Raw genomic sequence first — 24,724 nt, 5'->3', positions numbered from 1 at the left:
AAGTGTTGGAGCTTCAGCTTCAGCACCAGTCCTTCCAATGAATATTCAGGGTTGATTTCCCTTAAGACTGACTGATTTGATCTCTGGGTAATGATAATTAACCAGGTGCAAACTAGGACGGTTCCTGGTAAACCGGGACCTGTGCCTCTGAGTTACAAACTAGTAAGCTCACCCTTCACAAGGTGAGTGAGGTCAGGCTAGAAGAGTCTTCAGTGTCCAGGCTCTCTGTACTGAGGTTGACCCGGGCACACGTGGTGGGCAGCAGACTGCAGGGACCCTGGGGACTGTCCCCTGATGTGCTGAGGGGGGCCACTTCAGGCCACGAGGACAGAAGAAATGAGCCCAGGTTTCTGTGAAGTGCAGCATCAGACACGCACCTGGGCTGGCGTCTCTGAAGCTGCAGTATGGGATGCGCCAGACTGGCATGTTGGGCACACAGATGAGTGACTGTGATTAAAGCTCCCGGCCAATGTCAAGTCCACCAAATAGAGTCGCCGACAGCTCCGGGGTCTCCGGCAAGGGCTCCAGACATAAATCAAAGCGCAATCTTCTCGTGTCGGCGGCGTGGGAGGACCGGCCACTTGTCACCTGTCAGTGTTCCCGCTCGGGTCGCACACGTGGAGAGTAATTACAGCCAGCTGGTGGTGTCATCTGAGAGTAATGATGGCCATAGCAGGCCCTGGGGATGCTGTGAAAGCACGGGACGAAGGGCACCCGTGTCTGGAGATGCGGCCTACCTGTCATTGTTGCCATCGGCTCCCAGAGTCCCAGGGAATCGCTGAGAAATAGTTTCCCTCTGAGATGTTCCCTCTCAGGGTTTATATAAAATGCTCTCTTTCTTTATCTCCAGCACCTGCCTATGAAAGAATACTTCTGCCTTATATCTGTGTTGGGGAGGAGGCCTCAGGAGGTCTTCCTGAGGGTTCTGGGGTAAATTAGTGCTCACAAGAATCTCATGCCACTGTGTTCAGTCGCTCAGTCATGTCTGACTCCATGGGATTTCCCAGGCGAGAATGCTGGATGGGTTACAAATCCCTCCTCCAGGGGATCTTCCTGACCCAGGGATCAGACCTGCATCTCCTGTGTTTGCAGGTGGATTCTTCACCCCTGAGCTGCCAGGGAGGCCTGAAAGCTCTTCCCAGGTGGCGCTAGCGGTAAAGAACCCAATTGCCAATGCGGGAGACAGAAGAGATGTGGGTTCGATCCTTGGGTTTGGAAGATTCCCTGGAGAAGGAAGTGGCAACCCACTCCAGTGTTCTTGCCTGGAGAATCCCATGGACAGAGGAGCCTGGTGGGCTACGGTCCATAGGGTTGCTAAGAGTCAGACATGACTGAAGTGACTGAGCTCTCTTGCACCAACTCACGAGAGAATCCTGGGCCTTGCATTACACACTGAGGACTCTGAGATGGTGAGTGCATTTAAAAACAGTCTTGTGGTCATGTGGGTGTTTTAAATTAAGCAGTGGCAGACCTGGAAGCAGCACATTGCTATTGCCATGGTATTCATCAGCCTCGGAGCACATGAAAATCCCATGATTGGTTCACAACTGTTTTCCAGCACAGCCTTTTCTTGGTAAATACATTAAAAAGGGGTTTGAAAAGTTAACTATTTTTTAACTTCTGGGAAAAATCATTTCTTATCCCGGAGAAGTAGCAGTTCCCGAGGCCAGATGAACTTTCTGCTATTTTCCCTCCAATTCTGACAAAAGGGTGGGTCAGAACTCTGCTGCTCCAACTTCTAAATCCTGTTCTTTCCAGGAAAGATAATCTCTCCAATGACCGTTCAGTCCTCTTGCCAAATAAATACACAAACATATGTAATGTTCTATGTTTCAGAACAGTCATGGTGGTGTTTGAAGGAAGCAGATTCCCACCCTTGGTGATGCTGGGAAATTGGACATGTTCATGTCAGTGCCAGGCCCTTCTGCCCAGGGGGAGATTCTGAGACTTGCTTTTATTCTATTTGGATGTTCGGTCTTCTCATATGTCTAACAATTATTTGGCAGTTTGAGGATTTTTTTTTTTTAAGTGTCTATCTATCTATTTGAGTTGCACCGGATCTTAGCTGCAGAATGTGGGATCTAGTTTTCCGACCAGGGGTCAAACCCCGGCTGTCTGCATTGGGACCAGGGAGTCTTAACCACTGGACCACCAGGGAAGTCCCTTGAGGATCTAATTTTGGCTTTCCTGTCCCAGGCTTCTCTTGGAAAAAATCTTCTAGTTTTAATTTTTTTTCGTATTACATCCTTTAAGTCAGAGTAAGAGTACAAGGCCCTCTGAGATCAGGAAAGCAACCCATGTCGGTCCCAGGTGTCACGCCTAAAGATGCAGTATTCAGGTTCTCTCCGGGGACAGTGCTGAGCAGGTTATGGCCAGCTTCCCCCGATGAGAGCATCCTCGAATACTGAAGATCTGGGCTTTCCAGGGCACAGCTCACCGGGCTGGCTCTTTGGTGTGACTGTAAATAGCAGTCAACTGTTTAATGACATAATGTGAATTTTTATAGGCCCATCTCCTTCTACAACCAGGTTGCTCTCTGAACACTTGAGATAAATCTTCACCCACTCTCTGAAATTGTTCAACACCCAGGTTAATTTCTCATTATCGATTTTCTTCACCATGCATCCTGAATGTTTCAAGATCTCTTGACCAACACACAAAAAAATCTCTGCAACTGTCAGTTTAAAAAGAATAGTTCTTCAAAAGAATGCTTGAAACATTAGTAAAGAGAATGAAGTAACTCTTCCCCACCTGTTAGCAGGGCAGTGTAACTGGGTGTTGGATTAGATTTCAAGGAAAGAACACAATCAGGAACATTTATAAGAAGTGGTTTCATGGAGAAGGAAATGGCAACCCACTCCAGTATTCTTGCCTGGAGAATCCCATGGACAGAGGAGCCTGGTAGGCTACTGTCCACAGGGTCACAAAGAGTCGGACACGACTGAGCAACTACAAGAAGAAAAAAAAAAGAAAAAAGAAAAAAAAAAAGAAAAAAAAAAAAAAAGAAGTGGTTTCATGTGTTTAAGCTTCTGAACGTGAGTGCTACTCTTGTAGGCATCCCCAGGCAGATACGTTATTGTCATCGAGGGACTGAACATCTCAAGTGAAATCAGAGGAATTACCTAAACCTTCTTGGATGATGTAAGAGTCAATGAAACACAGGAGGAAAAGCACTGGACACTAGGCGTTGGAAGACCCTTTCGCCCTGTTAGGAATTAGGACCATTTTCTCCAGGCTTTTGCTATTCATCTACAAAAACAAACAGATTGGATTCTAAGAGTCTTCCTAGTTTTAAAGTCAATGCTTTTATATCCAAGACTATATATATATATATAATTAATATAAAACTGAGTTAAAAACAACAAAACCCACTCCAGTGTTCTTGCCTGGAGAATCCCAGGGATGGGGGAGCCTGGTGGGCTGCCGTCTATGGGGTTGCACAGAGTCGGACACAACTGAAGCGACTTAGCAGCAGCAAAACAACAAAAGCAAAATAAAAACCGTTTTCTACCTGGAAAAAAAAAAAACTCGAGAAATGTATGTATGACAAAATATCATTCTTTCCTCTACAGGCTTATCTCCATATATTCTTCCCCTACCCCCACTGTTACTGAAGAGTTAAAAAAAAATCTTTTAAGGATTAAATGTTCCATTTAGTTTTTAAATTATCCCTGAAATACTGTCCCATGAATAGAAAACGGGGTCAGAAGCACTTTATTAATGGAAAGTCCTTCAATGTGTGTCCAAGAAAAACAAAAGCATCATTAATATCTACACTATAAAACAAATGAACAACAACAAAAAGAAAAGCCAGCCCAAAGTAAAATGCAACCAGTTCTATGTCCCCAGCCCTTACCAGACATAACTGAAGTGTACCAAGTCATTTTCACACATTTCTTGGAGTGTAGATTTATTTGGATTTAAGAATCTCCTCAACATATTACATCAGCCTCACTCCATGTCCTTCCTTAATAAAACAATGACTGGACTAACATCAGACTCTGAAAATTCTATAAATAATAGAAAAGTAAAAATAGATTTTCCTAGTGAAATTCCTCTCCTAAACCTTACATGGTTTTGCTGCTTCCATGAAATATTTCTCTTTGGAGTAACTTGGTAGCATAGTTTTTTATTCGTGTTTGTTTTCAACTGGATTCATACAAGGGCACTGAATTAGAACTCCAGCTGGCTTGTGGAGCATGGACTTTTATGACCAGTAAGTTACCTCTGCTGTGAAAGGGAAATGACAGAAGTCAGGGAAGGCATGGAGACGCTGAAGTCTGTTTCGTGATGTAATTTAAGTCTTAGATCGCACACCCTCATGGCAAAATAACACAGGAACACAGAATGGTATGAGCACTCTAGAATCCTCTGCAGCACTCTGAACCATTCTAGTTGGAGAACGGGCTCATTCTAAACCTGCAACAGGCTGTCAGAGGGGTCACGCCCTCCACCTCCACCCCCACCCACCCACTTAATAGGATCCATTCATAGCTACTCACTACTGCAGGATTTGACCTGAGAAATGCTAGGATTTATTAACTCAGCAGTTGTTTGGAAAGGTCCCTAAGTCATCTTTGCCCTTGGCCAGCAAGGGGACTGCTCAAAGTTCTCGGAAGCAGCTGGCGAGGTTCTCAGCCAAGTTCTTCGAGATGCAGGAAGTTCTTCAGGATGCCGTACCTGGACAAGGCATTTACAGATCTTTCCAACCAGGCTTCCCGGATCTAGGAAAAGTTATTCCTGACTCCTTTGACCCAGAGGCTGGCTAAAGTTGAATTTTTTTATCATCTGTAGGGAATCACTCTTTTCGTCCTTCCTTTTTTTTTCTTCCTAGGAACTGGCATGGTAGTTAAATTTTTCTAAAACAGTCATATTAATATGTTCAAAAACCCACTGCTGAGTCTCTGAGAGAGGATCGCATCTGGCCATGAAGATCTTCTTCTCTGCAGGGTTACAGTCCATGCAGCTGTTACTCACAGGATGGAACAACGTTCTGTCCTGCAGGGATGGGAAAGGAAGGGAGAGACCGACATCATGTATGGTGAATGTTTGGAACCCAAAATATACAGAGGAAGTAAAATAACCCTGCTATCTCAGTATATATAGGCAATGTGAGAAAGAGAATAATGGACTTCCCTGGTAGCTCAGCTGGTAAAGAATCCGCCTGCAATGCAGGTGACCTCGGTTCCATTCCTGGGTTGGGAAGATCCTCTGGATAAGGGATGGGCTACCACTCCAGTATTCTTGGGCTTCCCTAGTGGCTCAATCAGTAAAGAATTCACCCACAATGTGGGAGACCTGGGTTCGATCCCTGGGTTGGGAAGATCCCCTGGAGGAGGAAATGGCAACCTACTCCAATATTCTTGCCTGGAGAATCCCATGGACAGAGGAGCCTGGAGGGCTACAGTCTATGTGGTCCCAGAGAGTCAGACACGACTGAAGTGACTGAGCACACACACACACACACACACACACACAGGACCAGAAGAGTCATCATCTTCCGTACTTTTTTTTTTCTAAATTAATTAATTTATTTGGCTTCCTTGGCTCTTAGTTGCACCACTGCGGTGCATGGACTCTCTAGTTGTGGTGTAGACTCGGTAGTTACCATGTGGGATCTTAGTTCCCCAACCAGATATTGAACCCGCATCCCCTGCATTGCAAGATGGATTCTTAACCATGAGACTCCAGGGAAGTCCCTTCCCTACCCTTGTACTGAGCCTGTAAGGGAAAGGGAAATAGCCAAGGACCGGGAACAAAGAGAGCTGGATGCAGGGTCCCAAGTTGTGAGGGTCCCAAGATGAACACAGGGGGCTGGGAGCTCACAGTGCACAGGCAGGATCTCAAAGCACAAACTGAAATCAGTTGACTTGAGCTGTCTCTTCCTGACCCCTTTATTGGCATCGAAGGTCTTCCTGTGGTGCAGTTGTCACTGTTTTCTGTCAAATGGAGGAGGCAGTGTTCCCTCTATGCATGATAAAGCTGTGGATGAAGGTGTGAGCAGGACACAGAGGTTAAGTGGTGAGCAAGCCCCTGTGTGAACAGTCTCGATGAACACACACCCCCTTTCCATTGCACAAGCAGCAGGAAGGCAGTCAGTGGTATGAGAAAAGGATCTTTAACTAGTAATAAATGCTTTTGTCTCTTACAGCATCTATGCATTAAAAAAAAGTGTCCATAACATGTAAGAATGTCCCCAGACCACTGCTTAAAATTTTGGAACAAGGAATGTTATTGTTTAGCTTAGGAAAACATTTAGAGGTTCTGATGAATTTCCTTAACTGAGGAATATTAGACATGGCATCAGAGAAGGCAATGGCACCCCACTCCAGTACTCTTGCTGGAAAATCCCATGGATGGAGGAGCCTGGTAGGCTGCAGTCCATGGGGTTGCTAGGAGTGGGACACAACTGAGCAACTTCACTTTCACTTTTCACTTTCATGCATTGGAGGAGGAAATGGCAACCCAGTCCAGTGTTCTTGCCTGGAGAATCCCAGGGATGGGGGAGCCTGGTGGGCTGACGTCTATGGGGTCACACAGAGTCGACTGAAGCGACTTAGCAGTAGCAGCAGCAGACTTGGCATGCTCAGAGTGAAAGAGTCTCTCCGTCACCCCGTGTAAACAGTTCTGGGTCACCCTGGTTGTTAACCAATATTTAATGTCCTTCAGGCCCCGGATGTTTGCATAGTTGGGCACCTGTGATAGCAGGAAGATTAAGGAAGGAGGGAGGTGGTGGCCTAAAATGCCCTTTGCATGTCTCCACTTGGAGTGTATACACGGAGCTCCGTCTGATACAAAAGTTCCCTTTCGCTCCTCTGTTCTTTCTTGAGTCTCCCGAGTTTATTGTGGATTTTGTTTTCATTACAGCAAGAAGGCTGCCAAGGTCTCCTGCCCATTTTCCTCGTCCCCTGCTTCACTAGCTGCTGGGTGACGTGTGGAGCCCTTTACCAAGGTCACAGGTGTGGATCCCTGTATCAGGGTCACAGTATAAAAGTCTCTGGAACTGACCAAGCCCCATAGTAACAGTTGCCATAAGCCTCCTGATCTCAACTGTCCAGTTCCCTGACCCCCCTACCATGTAAAATGCCCACTCTACTCTCCACTCTATAGCATACTAACCAATCACCTAGTGCCACCGTGTCAGTAGGAATTTTCTCTATCTTGAGACTATGAAAATTGGCTGCAAGCTTGCAAAAACGTTTGGCTTTCTCGTGAGCTGGCCCGATGTTCTAACAGCGTCTCCCATTCTAGTAAACTTTATTCTCCTCTCATTCTGTCTCATGTCTGGAAGTTCTTTTCCAACCTGTGCATGGATCACGAGAGACCCCAGGGCAGCTAGAGGGAGCTCTCCTTGCACGGGTGAGATAGCAGATTCTTGAGGAGGAGAGGCTGTGCTCTGAACTCACTGACCTCCTTCCTTCTGGGGTGCAGGCTGACTCAAAGACGACAGAGCCCCGCTCCCCCGCCCCGACACACACACTGAGGTCGCGCCCCCCCATGTCCCCCCACACCGGCTCCCCGGGCAGCAGTCTCCTTCCCCCCCACTTCCTCCTTCTCAGCATCCCTCCCACTCCATTTCCTGCCCCCACTCTCTGCCAGTTTAGCTATATAGGCCTAGTGTATTTCAATCAATTTCTCAAAGAGCATCCTTAAGCTGTTATATTTGTGAAAATTCTACATGACCTGCTACATTCTAAACTTCACTTTATTCCACATCTGTGGACTCCTCTTTCTTCTTTACCAGCCAGATTTCTTTCTATTCACCTTTGTCGATGTCTCAAGACAACAAGAGGCTCACGGTTTCCCTCCCCGGACGTGTATTTCCATAAAATGTAAAAAAATAAGTGGGGGGCGGGGGTGGGGTGGGAAGGAGTAGAACATGTTTTAATTCTCTTCCTTTCTCAGCTTGTGCCTCCCAGCTAGGATACAAAAGCCAAACCAGATTTTTCTGAACATTTTATCTGAAAGTTATTTTCCGAGCCACAAGGTGATCGCATTTTCCCAGCTCTCCAGCTGAAACTCAGGCTCTGGAAGATCCAGGTCTGCTCATGGGGACAGCCGGTGGGGTGGGGCGTGCAGACTCAGCATGACCCTGAGCCATCCCAAGGGCGTCTCTGTGACTGCTCTTCATGTTCTCATACAAGTTGAAAAGCGGAGTCCCCCAAATCTATCTGTGTCTGAGGAGCCTCATCAGTAAAACAAGGGGGCTGATAACATCCACCCCTGAGGCCTCGCCCAGCTGTGAAATTGAATGAACATTTTATTCCAAAGCTCACTGGTGACAGAGACAAATGATAGGGCGTCAAATAGACTCTATCAGCCACATTTAGTGGCTAAGAGATGACCGCTCTCTGGTTGCAGACTGAGCTTCCGTGTCCTTGGCATTTCCAGCAGATCCTAAAGGGGAACATTCTGGAAGCATCTTTTTTTTTTTTTTTTTTTAATTTTTATTTGGCTGCTCCCGGTCTTAGTTGTGGGACATGGGATCTTTAGTTGCATCAAGTGGGATCTAGTTCTCTGACCAGGGATTGAATCTGAGTCCCCTGCATTGGGAACATGGAGTCTTAGCCACTGGACCAATAGGGAAGTCCCTGGAAGCATTTTTAGTGATCCCGGAACATTCATCTTCCACTCTGACCTTGTGTGCTTGTGCTAAGTCACTTCATTCGCACCTGACACTTTGCAAACCTATCGACTGTAGCCCTCCAGGCTCCTCTGTCCATGGAATTCTCCAGTCAAGAATACTGGAGTGGGTTGCCACTTCCTCCTCCAGGGGATCTTTATACATTATCATCATTATGTTTCTACTCAGCTAAGCTTTTGGATCTCTGAATGTCATTACCGATGCTTCTTCTGGCTGGTGCATCATCGTCTGTGAATGTAATCTCTTGTCCTATGACAGTATTTCTTTAAAGAAAAAAAAATATTGGAGTATAGTTGATTTATACCCTAGAGTAGGAAATGGCATGCCACTCCAATATTCTTGCCTGGAAAACCCCACGGACAGAGGAGCCTATGGGCTACAGTCCACGGGGTCGCCAAGAGCTGGACGTGACTAAACAACTGAGCACACACAGTTGTCTGTGGCGTTATGTTCGTTTCTCCTATACAGCTAATCAAATCAGGTATATGTACACTAATATCCACTGTCTTTAAAATTCTTTTCCCATGTAGGCTGTTACAGAGTATGGAGTAGAGTTCCCCGTGCTATACAGGAGGTCCTTGTTGGTTATCTGTCTTATACCTAGTAGCATGTATGAAGTGGAATATTACTCAGTCATAAAAAAGAGCAAAATAATGCCATTTGCAGCAACATGTACAGACCTGGAGACTGTCATTCTAAGTGAAGTGAGTTGGGCAGAGGACAAATATCATATGATATCCCTTATATGCAGAATCTAAAAACGGGCACAAATGAACTTATCTATAAAAGCCAGAAAGAGACCACGGATGTAGAAAACAAATTTATGGTTACCAGAAGGCAAGGGAGCAGGGGGTAAATTGGGAGCCTGGGATTGACACGTACATACTATGACAGCCCTTTACTCCTTTAGTCTCCTCAGTCATGACAAGAGATGTTGGAACTGAACCAAATACAGTTTTTTAAACAATTTTTACTGTGTTTATTTTGACTGCACTGAGTCTTGTGGCACACAGAATCTTTAGTTATGGATTTCAAACTCTTAGTTCCTACATGTGGAATCTAGTTCCCTGACCAGGGATGGAACCCAGGTCCCCTGCATTGAGAGAGATGAGTCTTAGCTGTCAATGGGCCACAAGGGAAGTCCCCCCAGTACAGTTTTTCCTCTGCGCTAGAGTTCAGAGTGCTCTGGTCAAGTCTGCTGTTCCCAGCAGTCCTCCTTTACCTGGACTGTTCCCTTGTTCAGTGCTGAAGGAAGCAGAGCCCTGGCCCTATCTGTTCAAAAAATAATGCTGCAAACTGTCTCCTGCAACCTTCCTGCCTTTCCTGACTGCTTCCTCCTTGCCTAAGAAAATTAGAAATCCTTGAGCAGGAAATGAAAATTTTCATATTCAGGAATATGAAAATACTCTTTGTAATCAAATCAGGTCAGCCTAAATTCCATTTGTTCCCCAGGGTGAAAGGCTGGGCAGGACTTTTCAGGTAGATCCCAGGTGGCTCAGTAAAGAATCCACCTGCTGATGCAGGAGACGTAGGAGACGTGGGTTCGACCCCTGGGTCGGGAAGATCCCCTAGAGAAGGAAATGGCAACCCACTCTAGTATTCTTCCTGGGATAATCCCATGGACAGAAGACCCTGGAGAGCTATAGTCCACACAGCCACAAAGAGTCAGCATGACTGAGTGACTGAACACGCATACACTTGGAGCGGACACCTCTTCAAAGCAGGCCCGTGTGACCCTCTGAGGTACTCAGAGGCCAGCAGTAAACTTTATTAGATTCTGTACTGTTGTAGGGTCCAAACTTTAAAAGAACCAGGATGTTGTAAAATCACTTCACACCATATTCAGGGTAACAAAAGCATCACACACCAACAATGCAAAGACAGTAAAATAGGTGTGTGAGTTTATAGCGTGTAGGATGATGACCCCAAGTGTAAGTGCCTGTGTGGCGGCAGGGGAGGCATCCTAGTGCTGGGCAGGGGCTAAGGGGACAGGGGCCTTTATTCCCCAGGAAATTTGGTCAGGCCATTCACTTGTTACATGACCTCAGACGATTACTTAATTCTCTGAACTTCAGCTTCCTCACTTGTGAGATACAGATAATAATATCTGTTTCCTATGTTTGTTGTGGATAAAATAATATGTAAAATCACTGGTGTAACATCCAACATACAGTAAGTAACTAATAGTGATTCCACGCCTCCTCTCCTCTTATCTTTAGTCGGAGAGCATCCCCAATTCTAAAAGTCAGAACGAACTAATCATCTGGTCTGAGACCAGCTATTCAAGACCATTTTGCATTTTCTGAAATCCTGGCAAAATAGGATTTGCAAAAATTGGCACCTGCCTCAACCAGTTATCCAAATGGATACATCAGTATTTCCTGGATATGGAAAAGATTTATGGAACAGGAGTAATCTACAGTTCAGGAATGAGCTCTTCTATATAGTTATGGTCCGAGTTGCCCGAAATACAACAGGACCCAGGGCATTTTTGAGTTCAACAAATATTTATTTATACTGCCGTATGTAAAATAGACAGCCAGTGGGAATATGCTGAATGATGCAGGGAGCTTAACCTGGGGCTTTATGACAGTCTAGATGGGTGGGATGGGCTGGGAGACGGGAAGGAGGTTCAAGAGGGAGGGGACATACCTGTACCTGTGACTGATTCATGTTGATGTATGCAGAAACCAAGACAATATTGTAAAGCACTTATTCTTCAATTAAAAATGTGTGCATGCTAAGAAAAAAAATGCTACTCTCTCAATTTGTTCCACCCTCTCCCTCCCCGACTGTGTCCACAAGGCTGTTCTCTATGTTTGGGTCTCCACTGCTGCCCTGCCAATAGGTTCATCAGTACCATCTTTCTAGATTCCATATATATGCATTAATATATGATATTTGTTCTTGTTTTTCTGACTTACTTCACTCTGTATGACAGGCTCTAGGTTCACCCACCTCATTGGGACTGACTCAAATGCATTCTTTTTTCTGTCTGAGTAGTGTTTCATTGTACCACAACTTCTTTATCCATTCATTTGTTGGTGGACTTCTAGGTAACAAATATTTATTAAGTGCCTTTTATTTTCTGGTGTGTGTGTATCAGGAAGTAGGCATTGACAGATAACTGAAGATGCCTCTCCTGGCACTGGAAATGGGAGAGACCAGTATGTAAACAAGACATGTTTGGAGTAAAACTTGTCAGTGAGAGTGTAGCTTTGGGGGGTTAGAATGAATAGAGAAGACTGCATGAGCAGAGAGATATGAACTAACAGGTTCATTTATGGGTTCCGTTTAATCAACAAAAATCTATAGGGCACCTACTGTTTGTCAGGCACTATTTTAGATGGTTTGGATGTATCAATAAACTTTAAAAAATATTTATTTATTTACTTGGCTGTGTTGGGTCTTAGTTATGGGCTCCAGAGCATGTGGACTCAGTAGTTGTATCATGCAGGCTTAGTTGCTCCAAGGCATATGGGATCATAGTTCCCCAACTAGGGATCAAACCCTTGTCCTCTGCAGTGGAAGGCGGATTCTTAGCCACTGGATCACCAGGGAAGTCCCAATAAACTTAATAATATAAAGATTCCTGCCCTTCTGGAGCTTACATATAGAGATAGGGGTAGGGAGTGGAGCAGTAGGGCACAGGCAATAAACGATCAGCATACCATTACTTCACAGCAAATAGATAAGGAAAAAGTGGAAACAGTAGCAGATTTTATTTTCTTGGGCTCCAAAATTGCTGTGGACGGTGACTGCGGCCACAGGAGTAAAAGATGCTTGCTCCTTGGGAGAAAAGCTATGACAAACCTAGACAGCATATTAAAAAGCAGAGAAGACATCACTTTGCCAACGAAAGTCTGTATAGTCAGTTCAGTTCAGTTCAGTCACTCAGTCATGTCTGACTCTTTGTGACCCCATGGACTGCAGCACGCTAGCCTCCCTGTCCATCACCAACTCCCGGAGTTTACTCAAACTCATGTCCATTGAGTCAGTGATGCTGTCCAACCATCATCCTCTGTCGTCCCCTTCTCCCGCCTTCAATCTTTCCCAGCATCAGGGTCTTTTCAAATAAGTCAGTTCTTTGCATCAGGTGGCCAAAGTATTGGAGCTTCAGTTTCAGCCTCAGTCCTTCCAATGAATATTCAGGACTGATTTCCTTTAGGATGGACTGGTTGGATCTCCTTGCTGTCTAAGGGGCTCTCAAGAGTCTTCTCTAACACCACAGTTCAAAAGCATCAATTCTTCGGCACTTGGCTTTCTTTTAGTCCAACTCTCACATCCATACATGACTACTGGAAAAACCATAGCCTTGACTATACAGACCTTTGTTGGCAAAGTAATGTTTCTGCTTTTTAATATGCTGTCTTGTTTGGTCATAACTTTCCTTCCAAGGAGTAAGTGTCTTTTAATTTCATGGCTGCAGTTACCATCTGCTGTGATTTTAAAGCTATGGTTTTTCTAGTAGTCACAACCATACATGACCATAAAGAAGGCTGAATGCCAAGGAATTGATGCTTTCAAATTGTGGTGCTGGAGAAGACTCTTGAGAGTCCCTTGGACTGCAAAGAGATCAAATTAATCAATCCTACAGGAAGTCAACCCTGAATACTCATTGGAAGGACTGATGCTGAAACTAAAGCTCCAATACTTGGGCCACCTGATGTGAAGAGCTGACTTATTGGAAAAGACCCTGAAGCTAGGAAAGACTGAGGGCTGGAGGAGAAGAGGATGACAGAGCATGAGATGGTTAGGTAGCATCGCCGACTCAATGGACATGAGTTTGAGGAAATTCAGGGAGATAGTGAAGGACAAGGAAGTTTGGCATGCTGCAGTCCATGGGGTCTCAAAGAGCTAGACATGACTTAGTGGCTGAATAACACCAAGAATAGCATGTAAAATGTGTAGCTTGTTCAAAGGTGCCAAGGGAGGGGCCGGTATGCAAGCTTAAACAGGGAAGTAAGGGTGAATGTCACGTTAAAGTTGACACTTGAGAAGGGGAAATTTGAAGAAGGTAAGGGAGTTGGCCGTGAAGATATCTGGGGGCAGAGGTAGCAGGTAGGGGAACACCCAGTGCAGAGGCCCTAAGCGGGAAGACCCTAAGTGTGGGTCAGAAGAACACGAGGAGGCCAGGGTGAGAGAGCGCGGTAGGAGACAAGTCAGAGGAGATGGGAGGCTCTGTCCATCATGTGGGGGGACCGGCAGGTCACTGGCGTGGCTGGAGCACAGAGAGCAAGCGGGGGGTTCCAGAGAACGGGCTCCTTCTACACCAGGAAGAGGCTGGGCTGCAAGGTTAAGACTCGAGTTTTCAAGCAAGTAGTTGTGCCGCCTGGGAAGCCCACAACTCACGTGGACAGCAAATGTGTGTGTGAGAGATAACACCTTCATGTCCTCTTATTTCTAATACGGATGGGAGAGAGGGGAGGCTTGGGATTATGAAACTGGTTTTAATCCTAGTTTTCTCTCTGACGATAAGCTTTGATGGTCATTTCATTCGGCAGTGATTTCGGTTTTCCGTCTGCACAATGAATGGAGTGGGAGGAAGAGGGAGGGATGAGAGAAAGGATAAAAAATACCCGCCTTCCGAGCTCCTGAGGTTGTGGAGAAGAGCCAGGTTGATATACGAGTGGCCTTTGAGTTCTGGAAGAACTCTGAAGAATGCAAATAACAGCCTGGTAGGCAGAAAGGGGACAACGCAGTCCTATTGCCTCTCCTTTTCCATTTCTTCTGTGACAGGTACAGTTCCTCACAGGAGGAGAAAACTGGTCTTCCTGCATCAGTGGGTAATCTGGCCAATCAGAAATCACGCTTCTTCCACCACAACCGATTGAGGCCTCCATGTGCTTACTGAGGCAGGGCTGGCGGCCCCACTGTCCACTCCATTGCTGGTCTCTGGGCTACAGGTAAGTGATGGGTGTGCATGCACCGTCAGTTCTAGGAGCAGCCAGAATCCTTACAGAACCAGCTGTGGTTTGTTGGAGCTCTGCTCTTCACATCAGTCAAACTCTCCCCCGTCTCTTGGCTGAATTCTGAGCGTAGTCCCAAGGTCTTGTACACCAGGTCCTGCCCCTGGCCTTAGAGGTTATCATCTCCCCTCACACTTCACCTGCTTGCTACATGCTTCCAGAAAACAAAGCTCTTCCTCACCAGAGGGCCTTTGTACAAGCTGATCCCTATATCTGGGGTTTTAAAAAAAACTTTTATTTTAGATTAGAGTATATCAGAGTATATGGCTTCTCTGGTGGCTCAGATAGTAAAGAATCTGCCTCTGGGTCGGGATGGAGAAAGCAAAGGCAACCCACTCCAGTTTTCTTGCCTGGGAAACCCCCAGATGGAGGAGACTGGCAGGTTACAATCCATGGGGTGGCAGAGTCGGACACAAATGAACAACTGACACTAGAGTTGATTTGATTTCCCTGGTGGCTCAGTTGGTGATGAATCTGCCTGCCGATGTAGCAGATGCATGTTCGATCCCTGGGTCGGGAAGATCCCCTGGAGAAGGAAATGGCAACCCACTCCAGTACTCTTGCCTGGAGAATCCCATGGACGGAGGGGCCTGGAGGGCTACAGTCCCTGGGGTTGCAGGGTCGGACACGACTGAGCGACTGAACAGCAGCAATAACAACGTCGCTGACCTACAATGTTGTGTTAGTTCCAGGCGTTCGGCGACATGATTCAGTTACACACGCACACATATCCGTTCTTTCTCAGACTCTTCTCTTCACTTACCTAAGTCCTGCTTCCCCTCAGGTCTCCATGTACCGCGTACTATGTCAGAGCAGCTTTGTCTGCCTCTCTGATCTGGGTTGAGCCTCATGTTGTGTTACCATATTATCCTGTACACTTAATATATTCAATTTAAAAATTTGTCAGCTTCCCTCTTAGACTGAAAACTCCGAGAGTAGAGAAAACCCATCTGTTCCTGATCTTGCTTCCATCTGTCCATAGCTGTTTATCTCCCTTCAGTAAGCCTGCCGGGAGTCATGTCAACGTCATAATAGCTGCTCTTTGTCGAGTATGTATTTATGTGTTGGGCTTCTCATCGTGTTCAATGTTCTACCCAGATTTTCTCACTTTATCTACTTCAACCGCATAAGCAACCTGAAGAGAGAGTGAACGTGGACAACCAGGAAGCTGGGTGCATTTACTTATTTGACATCTACCATGTGTCAAACAGTGTTTTAGGTACTGAGGATTCTGCATGAAAGAAAGCAGATAAAACCCTGCTGTTGTGGAATTTGCATTCTAATATTTAGTGACAGCTATACAGCTGCAATAGTACAGGAAGATGACTAGACAGCCTGTCTTCTCCTGGATGTGAAGTTACTAGGAGAGTGAAAGTCAAGTCAGAAGAGAGATTTTGGGGCATGTGGCGCAGTGGTAAAGAACCTGCCTGCCAATGCAGGAAACATGAGAGACGCTGGTTCCATCCCTGGGTTGGAAAGATCCCCTGGAGGAGGGCATGCAACCCACTCCAGCATTCTTGCCTGGAGAACCCCCATGGACAGAGGAGCCTGGTGGGCTACAGCCCATGGGGCCACAAAGAGTCAGACACGACTGAGCGACTTAGCACACACACACAGGAGAGTGAGAGTCCTAGGGGTATTTAAATTTTATTTCATTATCACAGTAACTTTCTTTTTGAAAAAATTATTTACTTGGCTGCATTGGGTCTTAGTTTTGGTGGGCAGGCTTAATTGCCCCTCGACATGTGGGATCTTAGCTTCCTGTCCAGGGATCAAACCCGTGTCCCCTGCAGATTCTTAACCACTGGACCACCAGGGGAACCCCCGTGATAATCTTCTAAGGCCGATACTGTCATTATTGCCATTTGATAATGAGGAAACAAGTTTCCCAAGATCCCAGAGGCAAGACCACTGCTGGTGGTCCCAGGTGGGACTCCAACCCTGGGTCCCTCAGGGCCTCTGCCCGTCCCGCCCCCTCTCAGCCGAACCAGCCAGCTAGTCCTGCCTCAGACCCACCCCTGCTCCCAGGGAAGAGCTGTCCACATTAGCAAATGCTAATCTCACACGTGTATAGTTCCCATTACCAAGGTTCTTTCAAATTTGACAGTCTCGATCTTGGCAGGCATTCTCTTCAGCTGGTCTTTGTCCATAATTAGAGCCTGAGATTGAAACCGTGATGAACTCTTTCTACTGGTGACCAGAGGGTGACAGCTGAATGTATTAGGTAGAATGGTAACCAGGATGTGGCTAAGGTATCCAGATGTGGAAGAAGTGAAAAGGACGTGACCACTAAGTGATGTCACAACTTCAGCCGGGTTAAACATATGGCATAAAAACAGAATGGGAAGGTTACCCTGTTGAAAACGTAGTTTCATGGCAGCAGTGAAGGTGTTTCCCTCCCAGGGGCTATTAGCCTCCCTCATCTTTGACTCGTAAATTTGAACAGAGGATCCCGGCTTCTCAGGGCATAATGCTTACATCTCTGTTATCTTCAGGGTATAGGATATGATATAAAACATTATGTCTCTGGTTTTCAGCAAGACATCTGAAAATCCCCCTTTCCCCACCATGGGTCAGCTGGAGAAATGTGGGCTAGAAGATGATTCGCTGTTAGGTGAGCTTGTATCTGGTTGAATGACTGCTCCCTGTGGATCAGCGTCCGCTCCATTATGTGATGGGAGGCTCGGTCTGGGCCTTGTTCGCTGGGATCAGGGACTTGGATGAGGGCCTGCATGCCCACTGATCTGCTCCAGTTCATGGCTGGAATGAAACTAGTTCAACTGTTAATAAGTTGGACCAAAGTCCAGGCTGGGGTAAACCTGGTGAGGGAGAATTTAATAGAAACCAGTGGATGGCTACACAGGTATGAAAGGGGAACCACACAGGTGTAAGACTGCAGTGACATGTCTGTGTAGCAAAGAGAAAGTAGCCTTTTAAATACTGAAAACTCATTAAGAAGCCAAGTATGTGAAGTGAAGGCAGAAACCCAATCAGCTCAAGCTAACTTAACAGACATTTCTCATAACAAAAAGGCACTAGACAGGACTTCCCTGGTGGTCCAGTGGCTAAGACTCTGAGCTCCCAATGCCGGGGTCCTGGGGTTCAATCCCTGGTCAGGGAGTTAGATCCCATATGCTGCAACTAAGAGTTCACGTGCCGCAGCTAAAGGATCCTAAATGCCACAACTCAGTAAGCTGGCACAGCCAAATAAATAAATAAATGAGTTTTAAAAATTCCCAACAAAAGGGTGCTAGAAACTCATTCTAGCCCTTGGTTAAACATGCCTAGGATACCGTGTTCCATTCTGGGCATCACGCCAACCTCTGGGACCATCTGGAGTGGGTTAAGAATCAGTGCCCAGGAGGCTGAGGTGGGCCCAGTGAAGTCATCTGGAGAACAGTGGCAGGAAATTGGGCCATTTAATTGGAAGTAAGGAGTAAAGGTCAGACAAGCTTTGTTCAAGTATTTGGAATCTGTCTTGACCAAAATGGATTAAATTTAATCTGTGTGGTACTGAAAGCTTCCCAGGTGGCTCAGCGGTAAAGAATCTACCAGCAATTCAGGAGCCACTGGAGATGTGGGTTTGATCCCTGGATTGGGAAGATCCCCTGAGAAGGAAATGGCAACCTACTTGCCATTTTTTCAGTATGAAAAATCCCACTGACAGAGAAGCCTGGCAGGTTATAGTCCATGGGGTCATGAGGAGTCAGACACAACTGAGGGACTGGGTGCGCACGCACCCCAAAGGCCTTGGAGCTTTGTGATACTTGGGACTGTCCAGAAAAGATTGGGCCGACTGGGTATAGCCTGACTGTCTAAATATGACCACAAGTCCAGAACTCTGTAGTGGGCTTCATTTATCAGAACCAGAGTCAAATTCCATGCCTTTTAATTAAACTCTTCATTTCCTCATTTTAGGCTCTAAATCAATACATAACTGGAATAATTTAAAAATAACAACCTTGTGGCCGTCCATCTGGCATCTTCATGGGCCAGAAGGAGTTTATGGGCTGAGAAGCCAAAGCCCTGGCCTGTATCATAGGGTCCCATAAATAGTCAGATGCAGACACATGCCAAGAATTCCACCCACTCACTTTTTAAAGTAATGGGACTGTTTCAATGTTATCAGTTTAGCCTGACATGTACCTTTTAATCTGTATTTTCTAATTTGATGATATTTTAAAAAATATTTATTTTTATTTATTTATTTGGCTACACCAGGTCTTAGCATCACTGGTTGGATAGCATCACCAACTCAATGGACATGGACTTGGGCAAACTTCGGGAGCTAGTGAAGGACAGGGAGGCCTGGCGTGCTGTAGTCCATGGGGTCACAAAGAGTCAGACATGACTTAGTGACTGAACAACCGGGTCTTGGTTGCAGCATGCAGAAACTTAGTTGCTGCATGTGGGATCTCGTTTCCTGACTAGGAACCAAACTTAGGCCCACTGCATTGGGAGTGCAGGGTCTTAGCAGTTGGACCACCAGGGAAGTCCCCTGTTTATGTTATTTTTAAGCCCTTTCTTGTGGAAGTTAAACTATACGAATACCTCCAGACAGCAACTCAGAAACGGGATGCACGCTTCTCACTGTTGGGTTTTGGGGAGGCCTTGATAGTGGTTCTGAGACCACAAGATGTGCTACATTGTATCCAGTGCAGCTTGGGGTTCACGAAGGACAGGGACAGATCAGTAACTGAGCCCATTCAACCAATGCTTATTTAGGAATGTCTGTGTAGTTGGTGGGGCTTCCCAGGTGGCACTTGTGGTAAAGAACCTGTCTGCCAACGCAGGAGACATAAGAGATGTGGGTTCGAACCCTGGGTTGGAAAGATCCCCCGGAGGTGGGCATAGCAACCCACTCCAGTATTGTATTCTTGCCTGGAAAATCCCACGGTCAGAGTAACCTGACGGGCTACAGTCCATAGGGTCGCAAAGAGCTAGACGCGACTGAAATGACAGTCTACATGCATGTAGCAGGTATTAGGCAGGCTATACAGAAATCAAAGAAAAAGTTCCTGCCCTCATGTGGTTAACATCTGTAAGGGGTGACTAGCTGTGAATCACACATGCTGTAAGTACAAAGAAAGGAACAGAATGGGATAGGAGCACACTCAGGGGGCAATTCCAGCTGAAGTAAGAGGGAGGAGTAGGGTAAGGAAAGTAGCTGAAAGCTGGAAAGAGAAAAGTGGTTCTCCATCTGGCTGCCCCATCAGAACCTTTTAGGCCTCCCCTTCTAGATCATCAGTCTGTCCTAATGCCAACAGCAGACTACACTAATAAGTGCATTGTTTATAACGTTTGATACTTGTTTTTTTCCTTCTTCAGTGTTTTCTTGGCTATTCTTGACCCTTTCATTTTCATGTAAATTTCAGACTGCTCATCAGTGTCCACAAATAAACCTGCTGGGATTTGAATGGTTTTGCATGAAATGTAAATACCTGGTTAAGAATAGCTATCTTCACAACATTGTCTTATTAGCCCTTTTTTTCAGGTCATTTTACTTTCTCTAACATCTTGATTGAATTTTTGTATGTGTGTGCTGACTCTCGTCTGACTCTTTGCAACCCTATGGACTGTAGCCCGTCAGGCGCCCCGCCCCCCCTCCGCCCCGTTTCCAAAGGGAAGCTGAAACATTTCACCACTAACAGTGATGTTGTGGGGTTTTGGTTCTTATTAGATTGTTACTTTCTATCAGTTTACTTTCCATATGGCTAAGACTTACTGGTTAGAGGGGTAAAAACATGAGGATTCATAAATAGACCAGGTATATAATATAAGATCCCTTGACTTATGACAAAGGTGCCACTTCCCTGCAGTGGGAAAATTTTTTTTTAGTAAATTATGATTGATAATTGAATATAAATAGGAAACAAATAATCAACCCCCTGTTACACTGTACACAATAACTATTCAGGGAATATATACCACAGTGTGGAAGATTAAAGCAAAAGCTGCCAAAGATGGCTTAGAACGCTGGCCTCATGTGTTTGGTGTGGACAAAGATTTCCTGAGCAGGACACAGAAGACACTAATCATGAGGAATAACTCCTCACCAAGGAGGGAGAAAAGGCTAGTACTGACTGGGGTAAGATATTTACAAATATCCAACAAAGCACTACACCTAGATACACCAAAAATGCTTCCAAATCTGTCAACAGCAACAAACAAATCCAGACAACCCATGTTAAAACATGGTCAATAGACTTGAACGGGTTCTTCTCAAAGAAGATATCCCAAAAGGCTAACAGACCTGTGTGTCACCTCACTCTGTAGCCACAGAACTGAGAAAGGAAGGGAAAAAGACACAGACGTGCTGTGTGTTGGCAAGGATGGGTAGGGTAGGGTTCTCAGACGGCATCTGCCCACAGCTCTTCAGGCCCCAGGACTTGGGTGCCTGCTGACCTGACCTCTGAAGCTGGCCACTGTCTCTCTCTGTCAGGCTGCTATCTGGACTCTAGAACAGCTCTGCCTGTAAAGAGCAGCGCCCAGCAGAGAGGTGTCGGGAATAGACACCACACCCCCCAACCAACAGTAGCCCTAAGCCAAGACCAGCTGTGCTGGTGTGTGAATATCCCCTCCCCCTTGCCTCTGGTGTGTGTTCCAGACCATTTAAAGAGGGGCTGGGGACTTGAGCTCCCCTCTACAGGTGGCGCAAGTGGTAAGGAACCCGCCTGCCAGCTCAGGAGACGAAAGAGATGTGGGTTCGATCCCTGGGTCAGGAAGATCCCCTAGAGTAGGAGACGGCCACCTACACCAGTATTCTTGGCTGGAGAATCCCATGGACAGAGGAGCCTGATGGGCTACAGTATGGGGTCACAAAGAGTCAGACACGACTGAGCAACTTAGCAGGCATGAGTGCCCGCAGTGGTTCTTCCTTCGTCACATACCCTGTACTGGTGCTCCGCCCTTCATGTTTCCCGTTTCACTTCCCCACTCCCTGCCATGATTTTGGGGGGCGCTCAAATCCTCACTTCAGGGTCTACATGTGGGGAAACCCCAATGAAGACATGTGTTATAGTCCCATAAAAATGTTTCCTTGCCAGAAAAGGTCATGGGACGTCGCTCTTAATCTGCAAGGATAACAGTAGTTAATATTTCTTAGCATCGTTGTTGTTGCTATTTATTTGGACACTCAGTCATATCCAACTATTTGCGACCCCATGAACTGTAGCTCACCAGGCTCCTCTGTCCATGGAATTCTCCAGGCAAGAATACTGGAGTGGGTTGTCATTCTCTTCTCCAGGGGATTGAACCCGTGTCTCCTGCAGTGGCAGGCAGACTCTTTACCCACTGAGCCACCGGGGAAGCTCCATTTCACGGCACAGACTGCTGTGTATCAAGTCTCACCACCACTCTCCATGTGAAAAGTATACTTGCCACCCACTTGGGTGGAAATCTGATCATACGGTCAAAAATCGTGCTGGAAATTTTCTACAGTTTATCTCACCAAATTGTTGTCTCTATTATATTGATGTGAAAGTTGAAAATTACACGTGAAATAGCTTATTCAAGATTATAGGGACTTCCCTGGTGGTCCAGTGGCTAAGACTGGAAGCTCCCAATACAGGAGGCTTGGGTTTGATCTCTGGTCAGGGAACTAGATCCCACATGCCACAACTTAGAGTTTGTAGCAACTAAGGCCTGGTGTAGCAAAATTAAAAAAATAATCATCGCATTACAGTTTTAGGATGAATTAATGGCACCCCACTCCAGTACTCTTGCCTGGAAAATCCCATGGACAGAGGAACCTGGTAGGCTGCAGTCCATGGGGTCGCTAAGAGTCAGACACGACTGAGCGACTTCACTTCCACTTTTCACTTTCACGCATTGGAGAAGGAAATGGCAACCCACTCGAGTGTTCTTGCCTGAAGAATCCCAGGGATGGGGGAGCCTGGTGGGCTGCCATCTATGGGGTGGCAGAGATTCGGACACGACTGAAGTGACTTAGCAGTAGCAGCAGCAGCAGGATGTCTTAGGCTTGACAAGCAACCGTGATGTTGACCAGATTGTGAAGTGTCAGGATGAGAAGCTGGGAGAAGGCATTTTATCTCTCAGTGGGAAACCAAAGTGCTGTTTTATACAAGAGGAATGCAATGACCAGAGTTTGTGAGTACCCCTCTGACTTCAGGATGGAAGGTCGGTCGGGGGAGAGGGTGGCAGGGTGGCCGTTTATGCAGTTGTTCCACTCATCCAGCGCTGAGATGGGGAGGTCTGAACTCAGGGTCTGCGGCCACAGAAATGGCAGGCAGGGTGGGGTCCACATGTCTTAGTGACCAACTAGACGTAGGGGCTGCAGGGGGGAACAGCTTCTCCTTTCAGATGTCTTTGGAATGTGGGTGATAATTGGAGTGTTTTCATTGAAGGCGCTTCAGCAAGTCACTGTTCTCATGGCAGGGCTCCCCCTGGTGGTGATAATAACCACAAACGGGGCTCAGCCTGGGTGCCGGCTGTGGTGGAGACACCAGGAAGCCTAGTCACACGAGTCCCTCCTCTTCTCATGGTGGCCCAGAGCCCCATGAAGAGAGACTGAGAGCTGGGCGACGGGTCGGGGAGGGTGGTCCAGTTCTGAGATGGGTACGTTTCTGGGCATGTTATGTTCAACATGGAGACCACAGTGAATAATTAATTCTGTATCATATACTTGAAAGTTGCTAAGAGACTGGATTTATTTTTTTAATGATGTGGTTTTACTTATTTGTTTTTATTTGGCTGCATCTGGTCTTGGCTGCAGCATGCAAGCTCAGCGGCCTGCCGCACGTGGGATCTTTGTTCCCTGACCAGGGATTGAAACTTCATTGAAGAGTCCCCATCATGGCAAGGAGGGGTCTTAACCCCTGGGTCACCAGGGCAGTCTCAAGAGAGTAAATCTTAAATGTTCTCGTCACACACACACGAGTCTGTAACTGTGCTCAGCGATGGATCTGTTAGCTATACTTTCTTTCTCAATTCATGCATATATCATATTATTACGGTGTACACCTTGAACTTATAAAAAGTGTCCTGCATAAACTTGTTTAATCGCTCAGTCATGTCTCTTTGTGACTCCACGGACTGTAGCCCACCAGGCTCCTCTGTCCATGGGATTCTCCAGGCAAGAACACTGGAGAGGGTTGCCATGCCCTCCTCCAGGGGATCTTCCCGACCCAGGGATCCAACCTGCGTCTCTTACGTCTCCTGCGTTGGCAGGCGGGTTCTTTACCACCATGGCCACCACCAAATGCTGGCCAGGTGGCAATTTCAATCAAAGCAGTGTGTTAAATGAAGCAAACCTCTGTGTGAGAGAACCCCAAGCAGAGTAGCAGAGCTCGCCCTGCCCACAGGACGCCGGCCCTTACCTTCCGATGGCCCCAGAGCTGGTTCCCCTTCATGCCGTGACAGTCGTAGAGAGTGACGGGGCTGCTGTGGGACACGGCATCGAAGCAGAACTTCCGAGTGTGCAGGGGCTCACCTGGCCGGATATCCTCTCTCCAGCCGAAGGTGAAGAGCTGATCGGGTGACAACAGCAGAAAAGCAACGTTGAGCGTAACTTGGAGGCATTTGCGAGAAGGAGAAGTATGTCTTTCAGCAGTGAGGAACTCCTGGCTCCCTTTTTACAGGAAAATGACTTGGTGTGGGGGTGACAGAGGTGTTGAGAAGGCCAGGATCCTTGCACTCTGTGGCTACATGGAGAGCACCGTTGGCCCAGGCTGGCCAAAAAACAAGCTTCCAGTTAGAGAGAGACACAGAGGGACAGAAGGAGGGGAGAAGCTATTTAATGATGCTCTTTATCATTCTTTTCTGTTGAAAAATTTTTTTTTGGCTGTACCATGTCTTACTTATAGCACGTTAACTCTTAGTTGCTGCATGCAGGATCTAGTTCCCTGACCAGGAATTGAACTCGGGTCTCCTGCATTGGGATCATGGAGTCCTAACCACTGGACCACCAGGGACAGCCTTTTACATTCCTCATTTAGGTAAAAAATTAGTGAATTAAATGTTTCATGTTCATGTGTACTAAGTCGCTTTAGTCACATCCAACTCTTTGCAATCCATGGACCTTAGTCCACAGCTCCTCTGTCCATGGGATTCTCCAGGTAAGAATACTGGAGTGGGTTGCCATTTCATCCTC

The 24,724-nt window shown here is 46.4% G+C and overlaps 1 protein-coding gene across 1 annotated transcript in view; it reads right to left on the bottom strand.

Moving 5' to 3' along the window:
* Window positions 1-4,512: 4,512 nt before the first annotated feature.
* Window positions 4,513-24,724, bottom strand: part of GALNTL6 (polypeptide N-acetylgalactosaminyltransferase like 6) — a 1,387,945-nt gene continuing 1,367,733 nt past the window's right edge. Inside the window, exons 11-12 of the mRNA XM_043891291.1 lie at window positions 23,952-24,101; window positions 4,513-4,998 (exon numbers count right to left, since the gene is read on the bottom strand). Of these exons, the coding sequence (XP_043747226.1) occupies window positions 4,831-4,998; window positions 23,952-24,101 (318 nt within the window). The 3' untranslated portion in view covers window positions 4,513-4,830. The remainder of the gene's footprint in view (window positions 4,999-23,951; window positions 24,102-24,724) is intronic.

The sequence above is a fragment of the Cervus elaphus genome, chromosome 29 (assembly GCF_910594005.1).
Source record: "Cervus elaphus chromosome 29, mCerEla1.1, whole genome shotgun sequence".
NCBI lineage: Eukaryota > Metazoa > Chordata > Mammalia > Artiodactyla > Cervidae > Cervus > Cervus elaphus.
Note: the sequence above shows the minus strand (reverse complement) of the source record. Positions and strands in the feature narration are given on the sequence as shown.